At 46.0% G+C, this 16,814-nt stretch overlaps 4 protein-coding genes across 4 annotated transcripts in view; all 4 read left to right on the forward strand.

Moving 5' to 3' along the window:
* Positions 1-3,165: 3,165 nt before the first annotated feature.
* On the forward strand, positions 3,166-4,284 carry EMWEY_00022660 (hypothetical protein, conserved; the record flags this gene model as incomplete). Its single annotated transcript, XM_013477915.1, has 3 exons — positions 3,166-3,337; positions 3,482-3,933; positions 4,120-4,284. The coding sequence occupies 3 exons, from the start codon at positions 3,166-3,168 to the stop codon at positions 4,282-4,284; spliced, it is 789 nt and encodes a 262-aa protein (XP_013333369.1).
* Positions 4,285-5,465: 1,181 nt separating this feature from the next.
* On the forward strand, positions 5,466-7,457 carry EMWEY_00022670 (hypothetical protein, conserved; the record flags this gene model as incomplete). The annotated part of the gene is made up of 1 exon (XM_013477916.1): positions 5,466-7,457. One exon carries the CDS (start codon positions 5,466-5,468, stop codon positions 7,455-7,457), a length of 1,992 nt encoding a protein of 663 aa, XP_013333370.1.
* Positions 7,458-9,185: 1,728 nt separating this feature from the next.
* On the forward strand, positions 9,186-14,112 carry EMWEY_00022680 (replication factor c subunit, putative; the record flags this gene model as incomplete). The annotated part of the gene is made up of 11 exons (XM_013477917.1): positions 9,186-9,625; positions 9,766-10,394; positions 10,518-10,798; positions 11,026-11,521; positions 12,173-12,274; positions 12,469-12,737; positions 12,891-13,035; positions 13,254-13,360; positions 13,589-13,711; positions 13,923-13,988; positions 14,083-14,112. The coding sequence occupies 11 exons, from the start codon at positions 9,186-9,188 to the stop codon at positions 14,110-14,112; spliced, it is 2,688 nt and encodes an 895-aa protein (XP_013333371.1).
* A 1,774-nt stretch (positions 14,113-15,886) lies between these two features.
* The window catches only part of EMWEY_00022690 (methyltransferase domain-containing protein, putative), a gene marked incomplete at both ends in the record, with an annotated part of 4,374 nt that continues 3,446 nt past the window's right edge, over positions 15,887-16,814 (forward strand). The window contains 4 exons of the mRNA XM_013477918.1: positions 15,887-15,919; positions 16,124-16,243; positions 16,472-16,606; positions 16,722-16,814. The exon at positions 16,722-16,814 is cut by the window's right edge and continues 103 nt beyond it. Of these exons, the coding sequence (XP_013333372.1) occupies positions 15,887-15,919; positions 16,124-16,243; positions 16,472-16,606; positions 16,722-16,814 (381 nt within the window). The remainder of the gene's footprint in view (positions 15,920-16,123; positions 16,244-16,471; positions 16,607-16,721) is intronic.

The following is a 16,814-nucleotide window of genomic DNA, read 5'->3' on the forward strand; positions in this document are numbered from 1 at the left end:
GCTCCTCCTGCTGTTGTCGATAAGCTTGATTGCAGCAGCAGCAGCAGCAGCAGCAGCAGCAATAGTACAGGCAAAAAGGGAAAATGTACCAGCAGCAACAGCAGCAAAAGCAGCATCTGCTGCTATAGAGTTTGTGCTACTAAACCTGCTGCAGCAGCAAAGACATCATCATCATCATCATCTGCTGCTGCTGCTGCTTATAGGCAGCAGCAGCAGCAGCAGCACGAAGAGGATATACCTATATGAGGCCAGGATATACAAATATATCTGCAGCAGCAGCAGCAACAGCAACAGCAGCAACTGCTGCTGCAGCAGCAACAACAAGAACTCCACCAAGACAGCAGCAGACAACGAACGAGCTGCAACAGCAACAGCAGCAACAGCAGCAGCAAATGGTTGTCTTATTTAAATGCTGCTGCTGCTGCTGCTCCTCCTTTTTGTGTCTTTGTTTGTATTACTAGCTGGCTAGATTTTTATTTTATTTATTATTTTATTTAATTATTTAATTATTAATTAATTAATTAATTTATTTATTTATTTATTTATTTATTTATTATTTAATTTATTTAATTATTATTATTTGCTTCTTTATTTAGATCCCCTATCTATAAGGAGACAGAAGGAGACACTTGCTGTTCATGGGTCTCTTTCTCCCTTAGCTGCTGCTGTCTCCTGCAGCAGCAGCAGCAGCAGCAGCAGGAGCTGCTGATGCTGCTTCTGCTGCAGCAAGAGCAGCAACTACAGCAGCAAAAGGACCGTTCTTAGTATTGGTGGACATACACCTCCGCGTCTGCTGCTGTTGCAGCAACAGCAGCAGGATGGGGAATCCTGCTGCTGCCGCAGCGTTCAGCAGCAGCAGCAACAGCATGCAACAGCAGCAGCAGCAGCAGCAGCAGCAGCAGCAGCATGCTGAGGATCAGCTTTAGGAGACAGGAAGGGGACATTTGATGCCGATTTAGATTATCCCTCTCCTCCGCCATAAAATGGAGGGTTTAGGGTTTAGGGTTTAGGGTTTAGGGTTTAGATCAATTATTTCCCGCTGCAGCAAACCACCATTATCTAAGAAGATCCCGCTGGTTTAGGGTTTGCTGCAGCTAGGGTTTAGGGCTTGCTGCAGCTAGGGTTAAGGGTTTTGCTGCAGCAAGGGTTTAGGCTTTTTTTGGAGCAGCGGGGGGCCGCTTGCTTCTGCTGCTCAATTCCTTAGGAGCCCTTCACTGCAGCAGCAGCAGCAGCAGCAGCAACAGCAGCAGCAGCAGGATGCCGCTGGTGCTGCTGCCGCTGTAGCAGCAGCAGTAGGATGTCGTTGCTGCTGCAGCTGCTCTGCTGTTGCAGGATGCCTCCACTGGCTCAGCAGCAGCTGCTGCAGCTGCAACAGCAGCAGCAGCAGCAGCAGCAGCAGCAGCAAGCTGAAGGGCAGCAGGAGGGCAGGGAAGGGAAGAGGGGAGGAGAAGACAAAGAGCAGCAGCTGCCTGCCCAGCTTGTTATTTAATTTGAGGTGTACATACACCTGAATGTTTGTTAGAAGAGGGTTTGTTGCTGCTGCTGCTGCTGCTGCATGAGCAGCAGCAGCAGCAGCAGCAGGAGGAGCTGCAGCAGCAGCAACTACGACCAGATTTTAAGAAATGTTTTTTTTTACCGTCGTTTTTAGGCTTTCTTTGTAATTAATTATAATTAATTAATTAATTAATTAATTAATTAATAATTAATTGAATAGTTAGTTAATTAATTAATTAGTTGATTAATTAACTAACTAAATAAATAATTAAATTATTTATTAATTAATTAGTTTATTTATTATTTATTAATTATTTTATATCTATATATAGCATTATATAGACATTCTTTATTACCTTCAATTAATTAATTAATTAATTAATTAATTAATTAATTAATTAATTAATTAATTAACTACTTATTATTTCTTTATTATTTCTTTATTATTATTTATTATTTATTATTATTTATTTATTATTATTAATAATAATAATATTAACATTTTCCTTATTTTACCTAAATGCTAATTGGCGTTATCTTGCAACATATAACAAACCCTAAACCCTAAACCCTAAACCCTAAACCCTAAACCCTAGAGACTAAGGAGAGGAAAAAGAAGGAGTAAAAAGTATGGGGATCTAATCCAGTTGAACCCGAAACATGACGCCATAATAACACGAGAAACGGATATTGAGGGTTTAGGGTTTAGGTTCAAGGGTTTAGGGTTTAGGTTGGAGGGTTTAGTGTTTAGGGTTTAGAAGGAGGGGACCCTGGTTAGCTTATTTAGCCCAAACCCTAAACAACCCTAAACCCTCAATGATCTTATCCAAAGATCCCTGTATTGCTGCTATATATTAGGGTTTAGTATTCCCCTATAGGCTTTAGGGTTTAGGGTTTAGGGTTTAGGGCTAGGGTCTAGGGTTTAGTGTTTAGGGCTTGGCTTGGCTGAAGGCGCCGACAGCAGCTCGCGAGACCCTTATTCGTGTTTATAGGAAGAAGCATTGTTGCCTAAACCCTAAACCCTAATTTTATATTTATAATTGGTTTATTTAATTCTTAGAGTTAATTGTTTAATGTTTAATAGGGTTTAGGGTTTACTAGGGTTTACTAGGGTTTAGGGTTTAGGGTTTAGGGTTTAGGGTTTAGGCTAGCTCGTTATTGTCTTGTGGCGAGCTGACCATTTCCCCCCTTCTCTTCCTCTAGGGTTTTAAGGGTTTTCTTATCAATAACAATTGATAAATTAGGGTTTAGGGTTTAGGGTTTACGTATAAGCAGCTTCAGGGGGCCCCTAAACCCTCATAAACACCATTGGGGGCCCCCGCCACCAGCAACAGATCGAATAGGGTACAGCTAGGGGGCCCCTGGGGGGCCCCTCAACTGTACCCTATTTAATTAAAACAAAACTTAACTTCTTCGGCCTCAGGTTTAAAGAAGCCGAGGAGTCGCAGCAGTGCAGCAGCAGCCGTTGCTGCTGTTGCTGCTGTTGCTGCTGCTGCTGCTGTTGCTGCTGCTGCTGCTGTTGCGTGCGTCCGCTTCAGCAGCGGCAGTTGCGACAGTAACATTGCTGCTGCTGTTGCTGCTGCAGCAGGAGCTGTTTGCTGCTGTAGTAGCAGCAACAGCTACGCATGCATGCAGCAGCAGCAGCAGCAGCAGTAGCAACTTTGGCGAACAATGGCAGGTAGACAGCTTGCTGCTGCTGCTGCTGCAGCAGGGATGGCAGACCCATCCGCACGTAGAGGCAGCAGCAGCAGCAACAGCAGCAGCAACAAGAAGCACGAATGTCCTGTTTGCTTCGAGTGTTTCTCCCTTGATGATGAACTCCGACCCAAAGTGTTGTCGTGTGGTGAGGGTTTAGGGTTTAGGGTTTAGGGTTTAGATCTTCACGTCTAGATATTGTTATGCCTCATGCACCCATGAATTTAGGGTTTAGGGTTTAGGGTTTAGGGTTTAGGGTTTAGGGTTTGTGTGTGTGTGTGTTTTTTTTTAGGTCATTCTTTGTGCTGCAGTTGTATCTGCAGGTTAGTAGATGCAGAAGCAGCAGCAACTCCTCCTTTGCTGCCGCTGCTGATGGAGGTTGCTGTAGGCAGGAAGCGACTTAATGAGCTGCAGCAGCAGCAGCAACAGCAGCAGCAGCAGCAGCAGTTGCTGCAGCAGCATCAGGGCGGTAGCAGCATCTTTCCCGCTGCAGCAGCAGCAGCAGCAGCAGCAGCAGCACATAGCTCAGGCCTATTATCTTGGGGTTCTGCATCAGCAGCTCTTACCGCCACAACAGCAGCAGCAGCAGCAGCAGCAGCAGTTAATGTAGCAGCAGCAGAGCAGCAAAGATTAAGGAATCTCCTTTCTTCTTCGCTTCTTGCTGCTGCTGTTCGCTGCCCTTGCTGCCGCTGCTGGAGCCGTGTTGCAGCAGAGAATCTTGCGCTGCTGCAGTCTGCTGAGGAGGTGAGCCACCAGCAGCAGCAGCAGCAGCAACAGCAGCAACAGCAGCAGCAGCAGGTGTTGCTGTTGGTGCATGCACAGAGCTTTGTGTAAGGATGTCCTCGCTGCATTGCTATTATGCTGTCTGCTGCTGTTGCTGCTGCTGCTGTTGCTGCTGCTGCTGTTGCTTCTGCTGCTGTGGCCTTTCAGGAGGAGCAGCAAAACAAGCGCCGTCTGGAGCAGCAGCAGCAGGAGCAGCGGGAGCAGCAGCAGCAGCAGCAGGAGCAGCAGGAGCAGCAGAGGAGGCGCGAACTAAAGAGAAGGCCACCAGGGACAGACGAGAGGGCAAATGGTGATCAAGTGTGGGTCGCCTAGCAGCAGCAGCAGCAGCAGCAGCAGCAGAAGCAGAAGCAGCAGCAGCAGCAAAGCATAAACACAGTTGTAGTGCTGCTCCAATTGACGTAGCGTCTTTTTGCTGCTGCTCCTGCTGCTGCTTCTTATGCTGCTTCTGCTGCTGTTGCTGCTATTGCTGCTGTTGCTGCTGCTGCAGGATGTGCGAAGCCCACCCATGGCAACCAGTCGTCGCTCTATGCGGTTCGTTGCTGCTGCTGTTGCTGCTGCTGCTGTTGCTGCTGTTGGTGCTGCTGCTGCTGGTGCTTTGTTTGGTGTTGCTGCCCCTGCAGTTGCTCCCTTTGTCTCTGCTGCTGTTGCCTGCAACCTGTTGCTGGTGCTGCTTCCCTTCCTCATTCTGCTGCTGCTGCCGTTGCTGCTGCTGCTGTTGCTGCTGCTGCAGTTCCTTGCAGCACATTGGTGTGCGGCTGCTGCTTAGCTAGCGAGAGAGAGCCGCACTTTTCTCATTCAAGGATCGCGGTGTACAGACACTCCGCTGAGGCTGCTGCGCTGCTGCAGCGAAGAGCAGCAGCAGCAGCAGCAGCTCTTAAGGAGGCGCAGCAGCAACTCGAAGATCATCGCAGCAGCAGAACAAGACAACTTGAGGTGCATACACATCTCCTCTGCTGCTCTTGCTGCTGTTGCTGCTGCTGTTGCTGCTGCTGTTGCTGCTGCTTCTATAACAACTATTCCTCATGCTTCTTTGCTTGTGCTGCTTGTGCTACTGTTGCTGCTGCTGTTACTGTTACTGCTGCTGCTGCTGCTGCAGCTGCTGGAGTCTCGGAGTCGTACAGTATTTGTGACAGCCTCTCGTCTTCTCGAAGATATTCGAAACTCCGCACAAGCACTCATACAAAGAAAAACTGTACTGCTGCTGCTGCTGCTGCTGCTGCTGCTGTTGCTGCTGCTGCTGCTGCTGTTGATGCTGCTGCTGTTGATGCTGCTGCTGTTGCTGCTGGTAGTGCTAATAGCACGTAAATACTGTCTACAATGTTGATCAACTTGCCGTCACCTTTCCTGCTGTAGATGAACAACTGCAACAGCAGCAGCAGAAGCTCCTGCTGCTGCTGCTGCTGCTGCAACAAGAGCAGCACGAGCAGCAGCAACATGTGTACTAGGTGTTGGGGGGTTTATTTGTGCTGCAGCAGCAGTTCCTTGGCGAGGTAATGAGCGGTTTCTTTGAGCAGCAGCAAGTGCTGCAGCAAGAAGCAAGAGAGATAGAAGGCTTGTTGGATGTTGCTGCTGCTGCAGTGCAGCAATTGCAGCAGCAACAGGAAGCAGCAGCAGCACTAATTCGTGAGGAAGAAGCGGCGGAGAAGGAGAGGCAGCAGCAGCAGCCTAAGCAAAGAAAGGCGCTTTGTACTACCACCACCACCACCAGCAGCAGCAGCAACAGCAGCAGCAGCAGCTGGGGGGAGGAGCAGCAGCTAAGAGTTGAGGTAGCAGCAGCAGCAGCAGATAACCAATCACCACCGCGGCAAACTGCTGCTGTCTTTGCTGCGCTGCTGCCTTCTATTACTTCAGCAGAGAATCTGCTGCAGCACATGCAGACCATAGCAGCAAAAGCGCAGCAGCAACAGCAGCAGTTGCTGCAGTCCTACTTCGCTTCTACCCAACAGGAGCAGCAGCAGCAGCAGCAGCAAAACAGCAGCAGCAGCAGGAGTGCGTCTCCAGTAGCTCAAGAGGCACCGGCAGATAGCACTGGGGCGGAGGGATCTGCAGAAAGCCCAGCAGCAGCAAGAGCAGCAGCAGCCGCAGCTGCAGCAGCGGCAGCAGCAGCAGCTGCTGCTGCACCAGGAAGCAGCAAACTCCGCTATTTTGTGCTGCCAGCAGCAGTAGATCTTGTAGGGGAGTTGCAGCTACCAGAGATAAGACTGCAGCAGCAGCTGTTTGCTACTGCGGGGGCCTCTGATGCTCCTGCTGCTGTTGCTGCTCTGCATGCATCAGCAGCCGCAGCAGCAGCAGCAGCTGCTGCAGATGCCCCTGCTTCTCCAGGTCCTCCTGCGGGTGCTGCAGTAGCTCAGCAACCAACAGAACCCCAACACAGTGCAGAGCCCACCGCTGCAGCAACAGCAGCAGCACCTGCTGCTGCACCTTCAGCAGCAGCAGCAGGCCTCTGCAGCAGCTTCCAACGGCTGCTGGCTGCTCCTGAAGTAGCAGCAGCTGCATCGCGTGCTGCTGCTGCTGCTGCTGCTGCAGACAGTGGACTGCAGCAGATATCTAATCCGTTACTTGAACAACATCTGCAGCAGCAACAGCATCAACTTCAGCAGCAACGAATGCAACAGGAGCAAGAACAGCAGCAGCAGGAGCAGCAGCAGCAACAGCAGCAGCAGCAACAGCAACAGTTCGAGGCACACCCCCCGGTTGCTGTCCCAAGACTGCGGCTTAGCGAATTGGGGCGCATGCCAGCAACAGAGCAGCAGCAGCAACAGGCAGAGGGGCTGCATGAGCGGCAGCAGCAGCAGCAACGGCAGCATGAGCAGCGGCAGCAGTTGCAGTTGCAGCTGCAACAACAGCTGCAACAACAACAGCAGCAGCAGCAGCAGCAGCTGCAACAAGACCAGCAGCGTCAACAGGAGCAAGGTATAATGTGCATGCAGGATGGAAGTCTTGAGCAGCAGCAGCAGGAGCAGCAACTACAAAGGCAGCAACAGCAGCTGCAGATTGGCCAACAACAGTTGCAGCAGCTGCAGCAGCAGCAGCAGCAACAACAGCAGCAGCAGCAACCGGTGGATTTTGCTGCTGCCAGCAACTCGAACACTCCCTTCCAGACTCCTGCTGCTTCGCCTCTGCAGTCCCCTCGCTGTGTAGTCAGCACAGGCAACGGCTGCAGCAGCAGCAACAGCAGCAGCAGCAGCAGCAGCAACCCCTTCGTGGCTTGCTTCCGCATGCGCAGCAAGTCGCGTTCACAGAGGACATCAGCAATGAAGAGTCCACGTGTACGTACACCCCGTGACTTTGGTGCTGCTCCTGCAGCAGCAGCCGCAGTAGCAGGAGCAGCAAGCAGCAGTTGTAGAAACAACACCCTTGACAGCCGCAGCAGCAGCAACAGCAGCAACAGCAGCAGCAGCAGCAGCAGCAGCAGCAGCGAAAGTAGCCCTGAAGGAATTGTTAACTCTCAGCCTATACCTAATGAAGATGATGATTGTCTCTAGTTCTTAATACTATTTGCTGCCTAGTAACAACAACAACAGCAGCAGCAGCAGCTGCTGCTGCTGCTGCTGCTGCTGCAGTAGCAGCAGCTGCTGCTTTTGTTTGCTCTTTTTTTGCTGCTGCTGCTGCTACTCGTGCTGCACTCCCCACAAGCAGCCTTATCTGTGCTGCAGAATTTGATGCCCCCGCGGTGGTTGGCGCTGCAGCAGCAACAGCAGCAGCAGCAGCAGCAGGGACAGCAGCAACAGCTGCTGCAGCAACAGCTGCTGCAGCAACAGCTGCAGCAGCACCATCGACAGCAACTTTCTTGGCGTTTGTTTATCCTTTTCCTTTGGCTTAGCATAGCAGCAGCAGCTAGCAGCAGCAACGCAGCAGCCTGCTGCAGCTGGCTGCTGCTGCTGCTGGCTGCTGTTAGCTGCAGCTAGCTACAAGTAGCCACAGCTAGCTGCAGCTAGCTGCAGCTAGCAGCAGCTAGCCAGGTAGCTAGCTGTTACTATTTATAGCTAACTAGCTAGCTGCAGCAAATAAATAGTCCTTATTAGTGAGTATATAAGAGGAGACAGATAGTGTCACCTTTCTTTGCTGCTGCTGCCTCCTTTTTTATTTATTTGCTGCTGCTGCTCCTTGTCTCCTTGCTGCTGTCTTCTACTACTTAGTAACAATTGCTGCAGCTAATCGAGTCATTAAAACCCTAAATAAGGGTTTAGGGTTTAGGGTTTTGCTGCGAAGGGCTAGCTACTTTGCTGTTATACTTGGAGTGATACAGATTAGGGTTTAGGGTTTAGGGTTTAGGGTTTCATAGGAAACCCCAAGAGGGCAGCAACGGAGAAGGCAGCATCTGCTTCTGTTGCTGCTGCTGCTGCTCGTTTTGCTGCTGCTGCTGCAACATCGGCGCAGCGAGCGAAGGCAAAGCTTAAACAGCAGCAATTGCAGCAATTGCAGCAGCAGCAGCAGCAGCAAAGAAAATAACAGCAGCAACAGCAGCAAAAACAAGGAGCGGCAAAAAAGAAGACAGCAGCAGCAGCAACAACAACAAAGAGAAGCGAATAACAACAGGAGCAACGAGCAGCAGCTGCAGCAAGAAACAACAACAGCATTAAGAGCAGCAAGTAACAACAAGCTACAGCAGCAACAGAAGCAGCAGCAGCAGCAACAGTAGCAGCAGCAATACAAGTAAACCCTTATTTAGGGTTTATTATGTGTAAACCCTTAATAGACAAATAAATAAATAAAATAAATAATATAAAACACTAAGAAGAGGGCTAAACCCTAAACCCTAAAAAAGAAGAAAGCCCTAAACCCCCCACCACCGACCGCAACAGCAGCAGCAACAGCAGCAGCAGCAGCAGCAGCAGCAACTGTGGTGTCTTTGCATGTATTATTGTTTGTTTATTTTGAGTTTTTACATAAAAAGAATAAAAATAAATTTAATTAATTAATTCTTTTTTATTAATAAAAAAAGAAGAAAAACAGCAGCAGTACACACCTGCTGCTGCTGCTGCTGCTGCTGCTGCTGCTGCTGCATGCCACACTCGAGGGATTAGGGTTTAGGGTTTAAGGGTTTAGGGTTTAGGGTTTAGCGGCGACAGAAGACAGAAGCAGTCTACTGGGCTCTGGGGGTGTGTGTGGCCACCATCCAAGGCCAGCTAAACCCTAAACCCTAAACCCTAAACCCTTGTCGTTAAGGAATAAACCCTAAACCCTAAACCCTAAACCCTAGCTGAGTGGATATGTCCGACATCCGCAACTTCTTTGCCCCCGAGGGCGGCGTCAGCAGTCAAGGAAAGGATCCCACCAGCAACAAGAGCAGCAGCAACAGCAGCAGCAGCAGCAGCAACAAGAGTAAGGTCGGCAGCGCATTAAGCAGCAGCAAACCTGCTGCTGCACCTGCGCCTAAGAAGCCTAAGGCAGCAGCAGCAAACCCTAAGGAAAAGAAGACAGCAGCAGCAGCAGCAGCAACAGGAAAGAAGGCAGCAAATGCTGGCTCTAAAGGACCGCAGAAGGGCAGAGGCAAGAAGGCACTCAGCAGCAGCAGTAGCAGTAGCAGCAGCAGCAGCAGCAGCGAGGAGGAGAGCGAAGCAGCAGACGATCAATCCAGCAGCAGCAGCAGCAGCGACAGCAGCAGCGAAGGAAAGACACTAAGTCCTCCTAAGGTCTCTAAACCCCTCAGGTAAGCTTGCTGCTGCTGCTGCTATTGCTGCTACTGCTGCTGCTGCTGCAGATCCTATTGCTGCTCCTGCTGTTGTTGTTGTTGTTGCTGCTGCTGCTGCAGATACACCTGCTGCTGCTGCTGTGTTGCTGCTGCTGCAGGGCGGGCCGTTTGCGTCGGGTGGTGCTGTCGGACAGCGACGAGGATTGTAAGGATGTTGCTGCTGCTGACAGCAGCAGCAGCAGCAGCAACAACAGCAGCAGCAGCAGCAAAGAACTAAAAAAGCAGCAACAACAGCAACAGCAGCAGCAGCAGCAGCAGAAGCAAAAAGGGACAGGTACCCGTTGTGTTGTATTAGAGCCAGGGGAGACAGACAGTGATGAGGAGACACACAAGAGAGACAAAAAGAATAAAGTACCTAAGGTAACATTAGATAAATTCCTTAAACCTGCTGCTGCTGCTGCTGCAGCAGCAGCAGCAGATAGGCAGCAGCAGCAGCAGCAGCAGCAGCAAAAGGCGAAGCCAGAGAGGGTTGAGGTTGATGTTGATTCTTTCTTTGCTGCTGCTGTCAGCAAAGAATTTTTTAAGCACAAGAAGCAACCTGCAGCAGCAGCAGCAGCAGCAACAGCAGCAGCAGCAGCAGCACCTGCTGCTGCTGTAGGTGATGATAAAGAAGGAAGGATTAAGGTAGATGGGGAGAAGGGAGCAGCAGCAGCAGCAGCAAAAGAAGCAGCAGCAGCAGCAACGGAGGAACCAGAGTCTACTGCCATGAGTCTTGACAAGGACGAAGGTACTGCGAGGGTTTAGGTTTTAGGGTTTAGGGTTTAGGGTTTGGGGTCCTCTAGGAACGCCTTCTAGAGCCGCCTTTAGGGTTTAGGGTTTAGGGTTTAGGGTTTAGGGTTTGTGTGTGCAGTATGCGTTGAGGACTCTCCTGCCTCCAACAGCAAAAAGAGGAAGCATTCCTCTGCTGCTGATGGCAGCAAACCTGCTGCTGCTGCTGCTGCTGCTGCAGCAGCAGCAGCACAGAAGTCCCCCAAGAAGGCCAAGGCGAAGCCCCCAACCAGCAGCAGCAGCAGCAGCAGCAGCAGCAAGTTGGCGGGGAAGAAGGTAGTACTAACAGGTGTGCTGCAGCAGATGACGAGGGAAGAAGCAATAGAAAGAATTCTTGCTGCAGGTGGCTCTGTTACTTCTGCTGTAAGTCTAAACCCTAAACCCTAAACCCTAAACCCTAATGTAGGGTTTACTCCTTCTCAACAGTGACCTGGTGCTGCAGTTAGGGTTTAGGGTTTAGGTCTGCATTAGATCTCGCAGATTGAGTACTTTGTTTCAGGGTTTAGGGTTTGGAGTTTAAGGTGCCATAAATTAAGGGTTTAGGGTTTAGGGTTTAGGGTTTAGGGTTTAGGGTTTATATATATATATAGGTATCTGGTCGTACGGATTTATTAGTAATTGGATCTATATTAGAGGACGGGAGGCCTGTAGAGAGCGGCAGCAAATACAAGAAAGCGCAGCAGCAGCAGCAGCAAAAAGGCAGCAGCATTAAGATTATTAATGAGGAAGAATTCTTATCCTTATTAGGAGATTCTCCTGCTGCTGCTGCTGCTGCTGCTATTCCTGCTGCTGTTCCTTCTGCTGCTGCTGCTCCTGCTGCAGCAGCAGCGGGAGCAGCAGGACGCGGTGCTGCTTGGGGAGCACCGCGAGCTATAGCTGCTGCCGCTGCCGCAGCAGCAACAGCAGCAGCACCAGCAGCAGCAGCAGTAGGAGCAGCAACAGCAGCAACAGCAGCAGCAGGAAAAAGTTCCTCCTTATGGGTAGAGAAGTACAGACCCCAAACCCCAGCAGAGTTTGTTGGCAACGAACAACAATTTAATTTATTAATTAATTGGTTAAGGGATTGGCATGATGTATGTATTAAAGGTAAACCCTAAACCCTAATATACCCTAAACCCTAATATATCCTAAACCCTAAACCCTAATAAACCCTAAACCCTAATTTACCAAAAATATACTATACTATGCACACCATAAGGGATGGGGGTAATTGGTGTTTGTAGGGATTCATGCAGGCAGTTTAGGGTTTGGGGGTTTGAGGGTTTAGGGTTTGAGGGTTTAGGGTTTAGGGTTTGAGGGTTTAGGGTTTAGGGTTTGAGGGTTTAGGGTTTAGGGTTTGAGGGTTGTTTAGGAATATGTATTTATATAAGAATATAATAGATAAAATAAACCCTAAACCCTAAACCCTAATTATTATGCAAGGGTTTACCCTCAGGGAAATTAAAAGAAAACCCTAAACCCCGGTTTACCCCTGGTGGTTTCTCTGGAGGAATGTTCCCTGTACGCTCTAAACCCTAAACCCTAAACCCTAAACCCTTATTTTAGTATATTTCCTCTATTTATACATTTTTTAGTTTATTCTTTTTATCTTTTTTTTATTTATTCCCTTTAATTAATTCATTAATTATATATTTATTTATATTTATTTATATTTATTTATTTATTTATTTATTTATTTGCTGCTGCAGCCAACAATAAATTTAAATGCTAAATGTTGTCTCCTTAGTGGTCCTCCAGGTATAGGGAAGACAACTGCTGCTGCTGTTGCTGCTGCACTGCAGCAAATGCAGCTAATTGAGTTCAATGCTTCTGATTGCCGTAATAAGGCTAGTATACAAGGTACGCATGCATGCAGGTGCATGCAGGTGCATGCAGATGCATGCATGCATGCATAACAATTTGGTGTCTCTTGCGGTGTACGCATATCTTTTATGAATGTTGTTGTGTCTCCTGCTTCTTCTTCTTCTTCTAACCCTAAACCCTAAACCCTAAACCCTAAACCCTAATTTATTTATGTATTGATTATATTGCAGAGTTGGAGGGAATAGTACAGGGTGGTGTAACAGTAGATTTCTTCCGTCTGGATAAGAGCAGCAAACCCTCAGCAGCAGGAGCAGCAGGAGGAGCAGCAGCAGCACCAGGATCAGCAGCAGCAAGAGAAGCAAAATTACCCTGTCTCCTTTTTGATGAAGTTGATGGACTAAGCGGAGGAGACAGAGGAGGATCACAAGCAATGATTAAATTAATTGAATCTACTCGTGTCCCTATTATATGTATATGTAATGATCGTATGAATAATAAGGTACTAAACCCTAAACCCTAAACCCTAAACCCTAATTAGATCCACATCCTACTTCAAATTTCATCCTATTAGGTTTTTTTCCCAAAAATTTAGGGTTTAGGGTTCAAGAATTAGGGTTTAGGGTTTAGGGTTTAGGGTTTAGGGTTTGTGCAGGTTCGTACATTGGCTACTCGGTGTCTAGATCTACGATTTGAAAAACCCTCAGTAAAAACCCTAATTAGGCGCATGCAGCAAATTGCTGCAGCAGAGAACTTGACGGTTTCTGAGGAAACCCTCGCACAAATTGCTGAAGTTTCAGGTAATTAGGGTTTAGGGTTTAGGGTTTAGGGTTAAGGGTTTGATAGTATCTTTTGTAGGGACCACCTGGGGTTGTGGGCATTTAATGGATTGAACATGAGCTTTACACATCGTTTTTTTATCCCTAGGGCTTAGGGCTTAGGGTTTATACGGATTAGGGCTTCTAGGGTTTCTAGGGTTTAGGGTTTAGGGTTTAGGGTTTAGGGTTTATGTATACAGGAGGAGATATGCGTCAATGTGTTGGTCAATTACAATTGTTAGCCATGGAGGCCCATCATCATCAACAAATAAAACAAGGGGCCCCTTCTTCTGCTAAGGATACACAAGTAATTATTTATTTATTTAGGGTGTATACGCAGCTCTGCGGTGTATAGGGAGGTTTAGGGTTTCAATCTGTAGGGTTTGCGCTGTATATCTAGGGTTTAGGGTTTATATATATTGTATGTATTGTATCTGTATATTTTGTGTTATAAATGTAAATTTTGTTATATTTTTATTTTTTATTTTTTAGGGTTTAGGGTTTAGGGTTTAGGGTTTAGGGTTTATGTATTCAGGTAATGCTAGGTCCATTTGATTGTTGTAAATTATTATTAGATAGCCGCAATAATAAATTAAAAATAAATGAACAAATGGATCTTTTCTTTGTTGACTATGATATGATTCCTCTACTTATACAAGTAGGGTTTAGGGTTTAGGGTTTTAGGGTTTAGGGTTTAGGCATTAGGGGTTAGGGTTTGGAGCTGAAGGTTTTGGGTTAACAGTTGATGGTCTAGAGTTTAGGGTTTAGGGGGCTGGATTTGCAGTTTAATGTTTAGGGTCTAGGGTTTAGTTAGGGTTTAGGGTTTAGGGTTTAGGGTTTAGGGTTTAGGGTTTGTGTGATATTTACAGGAGAATTATTTAACGGGCATAGCTCATGGCCTGCAGCAACAGCAGCAGCAGCAGCAGCATGGGGGTGTAGGATTAGGGTTTACAAACCCTAAACCCTCATCTAATGAATTAGATGCCCTTAATTGTTGCTGCAGGGCTGCTGCTGCTCTTACTAAGGCAGATATTGCTAATTCTGTACTCAGAACGGTAAACCCTAATTCTCCAAACCCTAATTCTCCAAACCCTAATTCTCCAAACCCTAGTTCTATAAACCCTAATTCTATAAACCCTAATTCTATAAACCCTAATCCTATAAACCCTAATCCTATAAACCCTCATTATTTATTGTTAACCCTAATTTTGTAAACCCTAAACCCTAATTCTGTAAACCCTAATTCTGTAAACCCTAATTTTCTAAACCCTAATTCTATAAACCCTAATTGTGTATTATTATAAACCCTAATTATAATTATTATTATAAACCCTAATTATAGTTATATATTATTATAAACCCTAATTAGCCTTGTGCGTGCTTGTGCCTCCTTGTGTCTCCTTTTATTGCCTGTCTCCTTTATGTGTCTCCTTGTGTGTCTCCTTGTGTCTCCTTGTGTCTCCTCCTTGTGTCTCCTTGTGTCTCCTTTATGTGTCTCCTTGTGTCTCTCCTTTATGTGTCTCCTTGTTTCTCCTTGTGTCTCCTTGTGTCTCCTTTATGCGTCTCCTTTTTGTGTCTCCTTTTTGTGTCTCCTTTTTGTGTCTCCTTTTTGTGTCTCCTTTTTGTGTCCCCTTTATGTGTCTCCTTTATGTGTCTCCTTTATGTGTCTCCTTTATGTGTCTCCTCCTTGTGTGTCTGTCTCCTTTATGTGTCTCCTCCTTATGTGTCTCCTTTTGTCTCCTCCTTATGTGTCTCCTCCTTATGTGTCTCCTTTTGTCTCCTCCTCCTCTTGTCTCCTCCTTATGTGTCTCCTCCTTATGTGTCTCCTCCTTATGTGTCTCCTTTTGTCTCCTCCTCCTCTTGTCTCCTCCTTATGTGTCTCCTCCTCCTTATGTGTCTCCTCCTCCTTCTTGTGTCTCCTCCTCCTCCTTGTGTCTCCTCCTCCTCCTTATGTGTCTCCTCCTCCTCCTTATGTGTCTCCTCCTCCTCCTTCTTGTGTCTCCTTGTTGTGTGTTGTTATAGAGTCAGGATTGGTCATTATTATCGGTAATAGGTTTCTTTACTTGTATACATGTACCTAAGGAGGTAAATTATTTATTTATTTATTTATTTATTTATTTATTTATTTATTTATTTATTTTATTTATTTATTTATTTATATTTATTATTTGCTGATGTCTTTGTTGATCTCTTGCTGCTGCTCCTGCTGTTGCTGTTGCTGATGCTGATGCTGCTGCTTGTTGTTTCTTTTGCTGCTGCTGCTGCTGCTGCTGCTGCTGCTGTCTAGTAAAAAGTGTCTCCTTTTTATATATAAGTGTCTTCTTTTTGTCTCCTTCCCTTCTCCTTTATGTGTCTCCTTTTTATGTTTATTTTTTGTCTCCTTTTTGTCTCCTTTTTGTCTGTCTCCTTTATCTGTCTCCTTTTTTGTCTCCTTTTTTTGTCTCCTTTTTTTATTGATGTATAGGTTCATAAGATGGGTGGTTTTATTCCTCGGCCTAATTTCCCTTCTTGGCTTGGCAGAAACAGGTCAGCAAATTAGGGTTTAGGGTTTAGGGTTTAGGGTTTAGGGTTTAGGGTTTAGGGTTTAGGGTTTATGTTATATATAAAATATATATAAAATAAATATATGTATATAATCAATAAAATAAATATAAATAAAATAAATAAACAAAATAAAAATAAATAGATTAATAAAATAAATAAATAAATAAAATAAATAAATAAATATATTTGTGCATGCAGTACACAAACAAAGAACAAGAGATTATTCTCTGAATTATTATTACATCTTCTTAAGATTCCTTCATCAGGGTCTAGTATTCTTTCTCTTAAAATGTCTGGTTATTTAGATGCATTATATAATATGGTAAGGGTTTAGGGTTTAGGGTTTAGGGTTTAGGGTTTGGGGTTTAGGGTTTAGGGTTTAGGTTTTGGGGTTTAGGGTTTAGGGTTTAGGTTTTGGGGTTTGTTTAGTTTCGAGTTTAAGGTTGTGTATTCTTGGAAGAGGTGTCTGTTCACAGGCATTCGTCTAGGGTTTAGGGTTTAGGGTTTAGGGTTTGTGTGTATGCAGACAGTGTCTCCTTTAGCGTATGGAGGAGACCCTCAGGAGACAGTTAATCGTTTATCTCTTTATGGATTAAGAAGAGAACATTTATTAGATCATATGCAATCTCTTATGCTTAAAAAACAGGTCTAAACCCTAAACCCTAAACCCTAAACCCTAAACCCTAATTAACCCTTATAAACCCTAATATACCCTCATAAACCCAAATTAACCTTCATAAACCCTAATAAACCCTCATAAACACTAATTATCCCTTGTAAACCCTAGGATATATATTATACTATTTATAATGTCTACGAGGTATACATATACAGCCTACATCTGCTGCTGCTGTTGCTGCTGCTGCTGCTGCAGACTCGTTTGTATGATTCTGTGGAGAGTAAAGCTAAGGCAGCATTTACTCGTCTTTGCTCGCAGCAGCAGCAGCAGCAGCAGCAGCAGCAAATAAAAGTAAAAAAGGGCCGCAGCAGCGGAGAATCTCTCAAGGAGGTAAGTCTTTTTATTTATTTATTTATTTATTTATTCTATTTATTTTATTTATTTATTTATTTATTTATTTTATTTTATTTATTTATTTTATTTATTTATTTATTTATTTATATAGGTAATGGAGAGAGAAGAGAATGGTGTCTCCTCTGAGGAGACAGATGAGGAGGAGACAGAAGGAGACACATTAGCAGCAAAAGGAGACACCTCT

The sequence above is a fragment of the Eimeria maxima genome, genomic scaffold, assembly GCF_000499605.1.
Source record: "Eimeria maxima Weybridge genomic scaffold, Emw_scaff223, whole genome shotgun sequence".
Lineage (NCBI taxonomy): Eukaryota > Apicomplexa > Conoidasida > Eucoccidiorida > Eimeriidae > Eimeria > Eimeria maxima.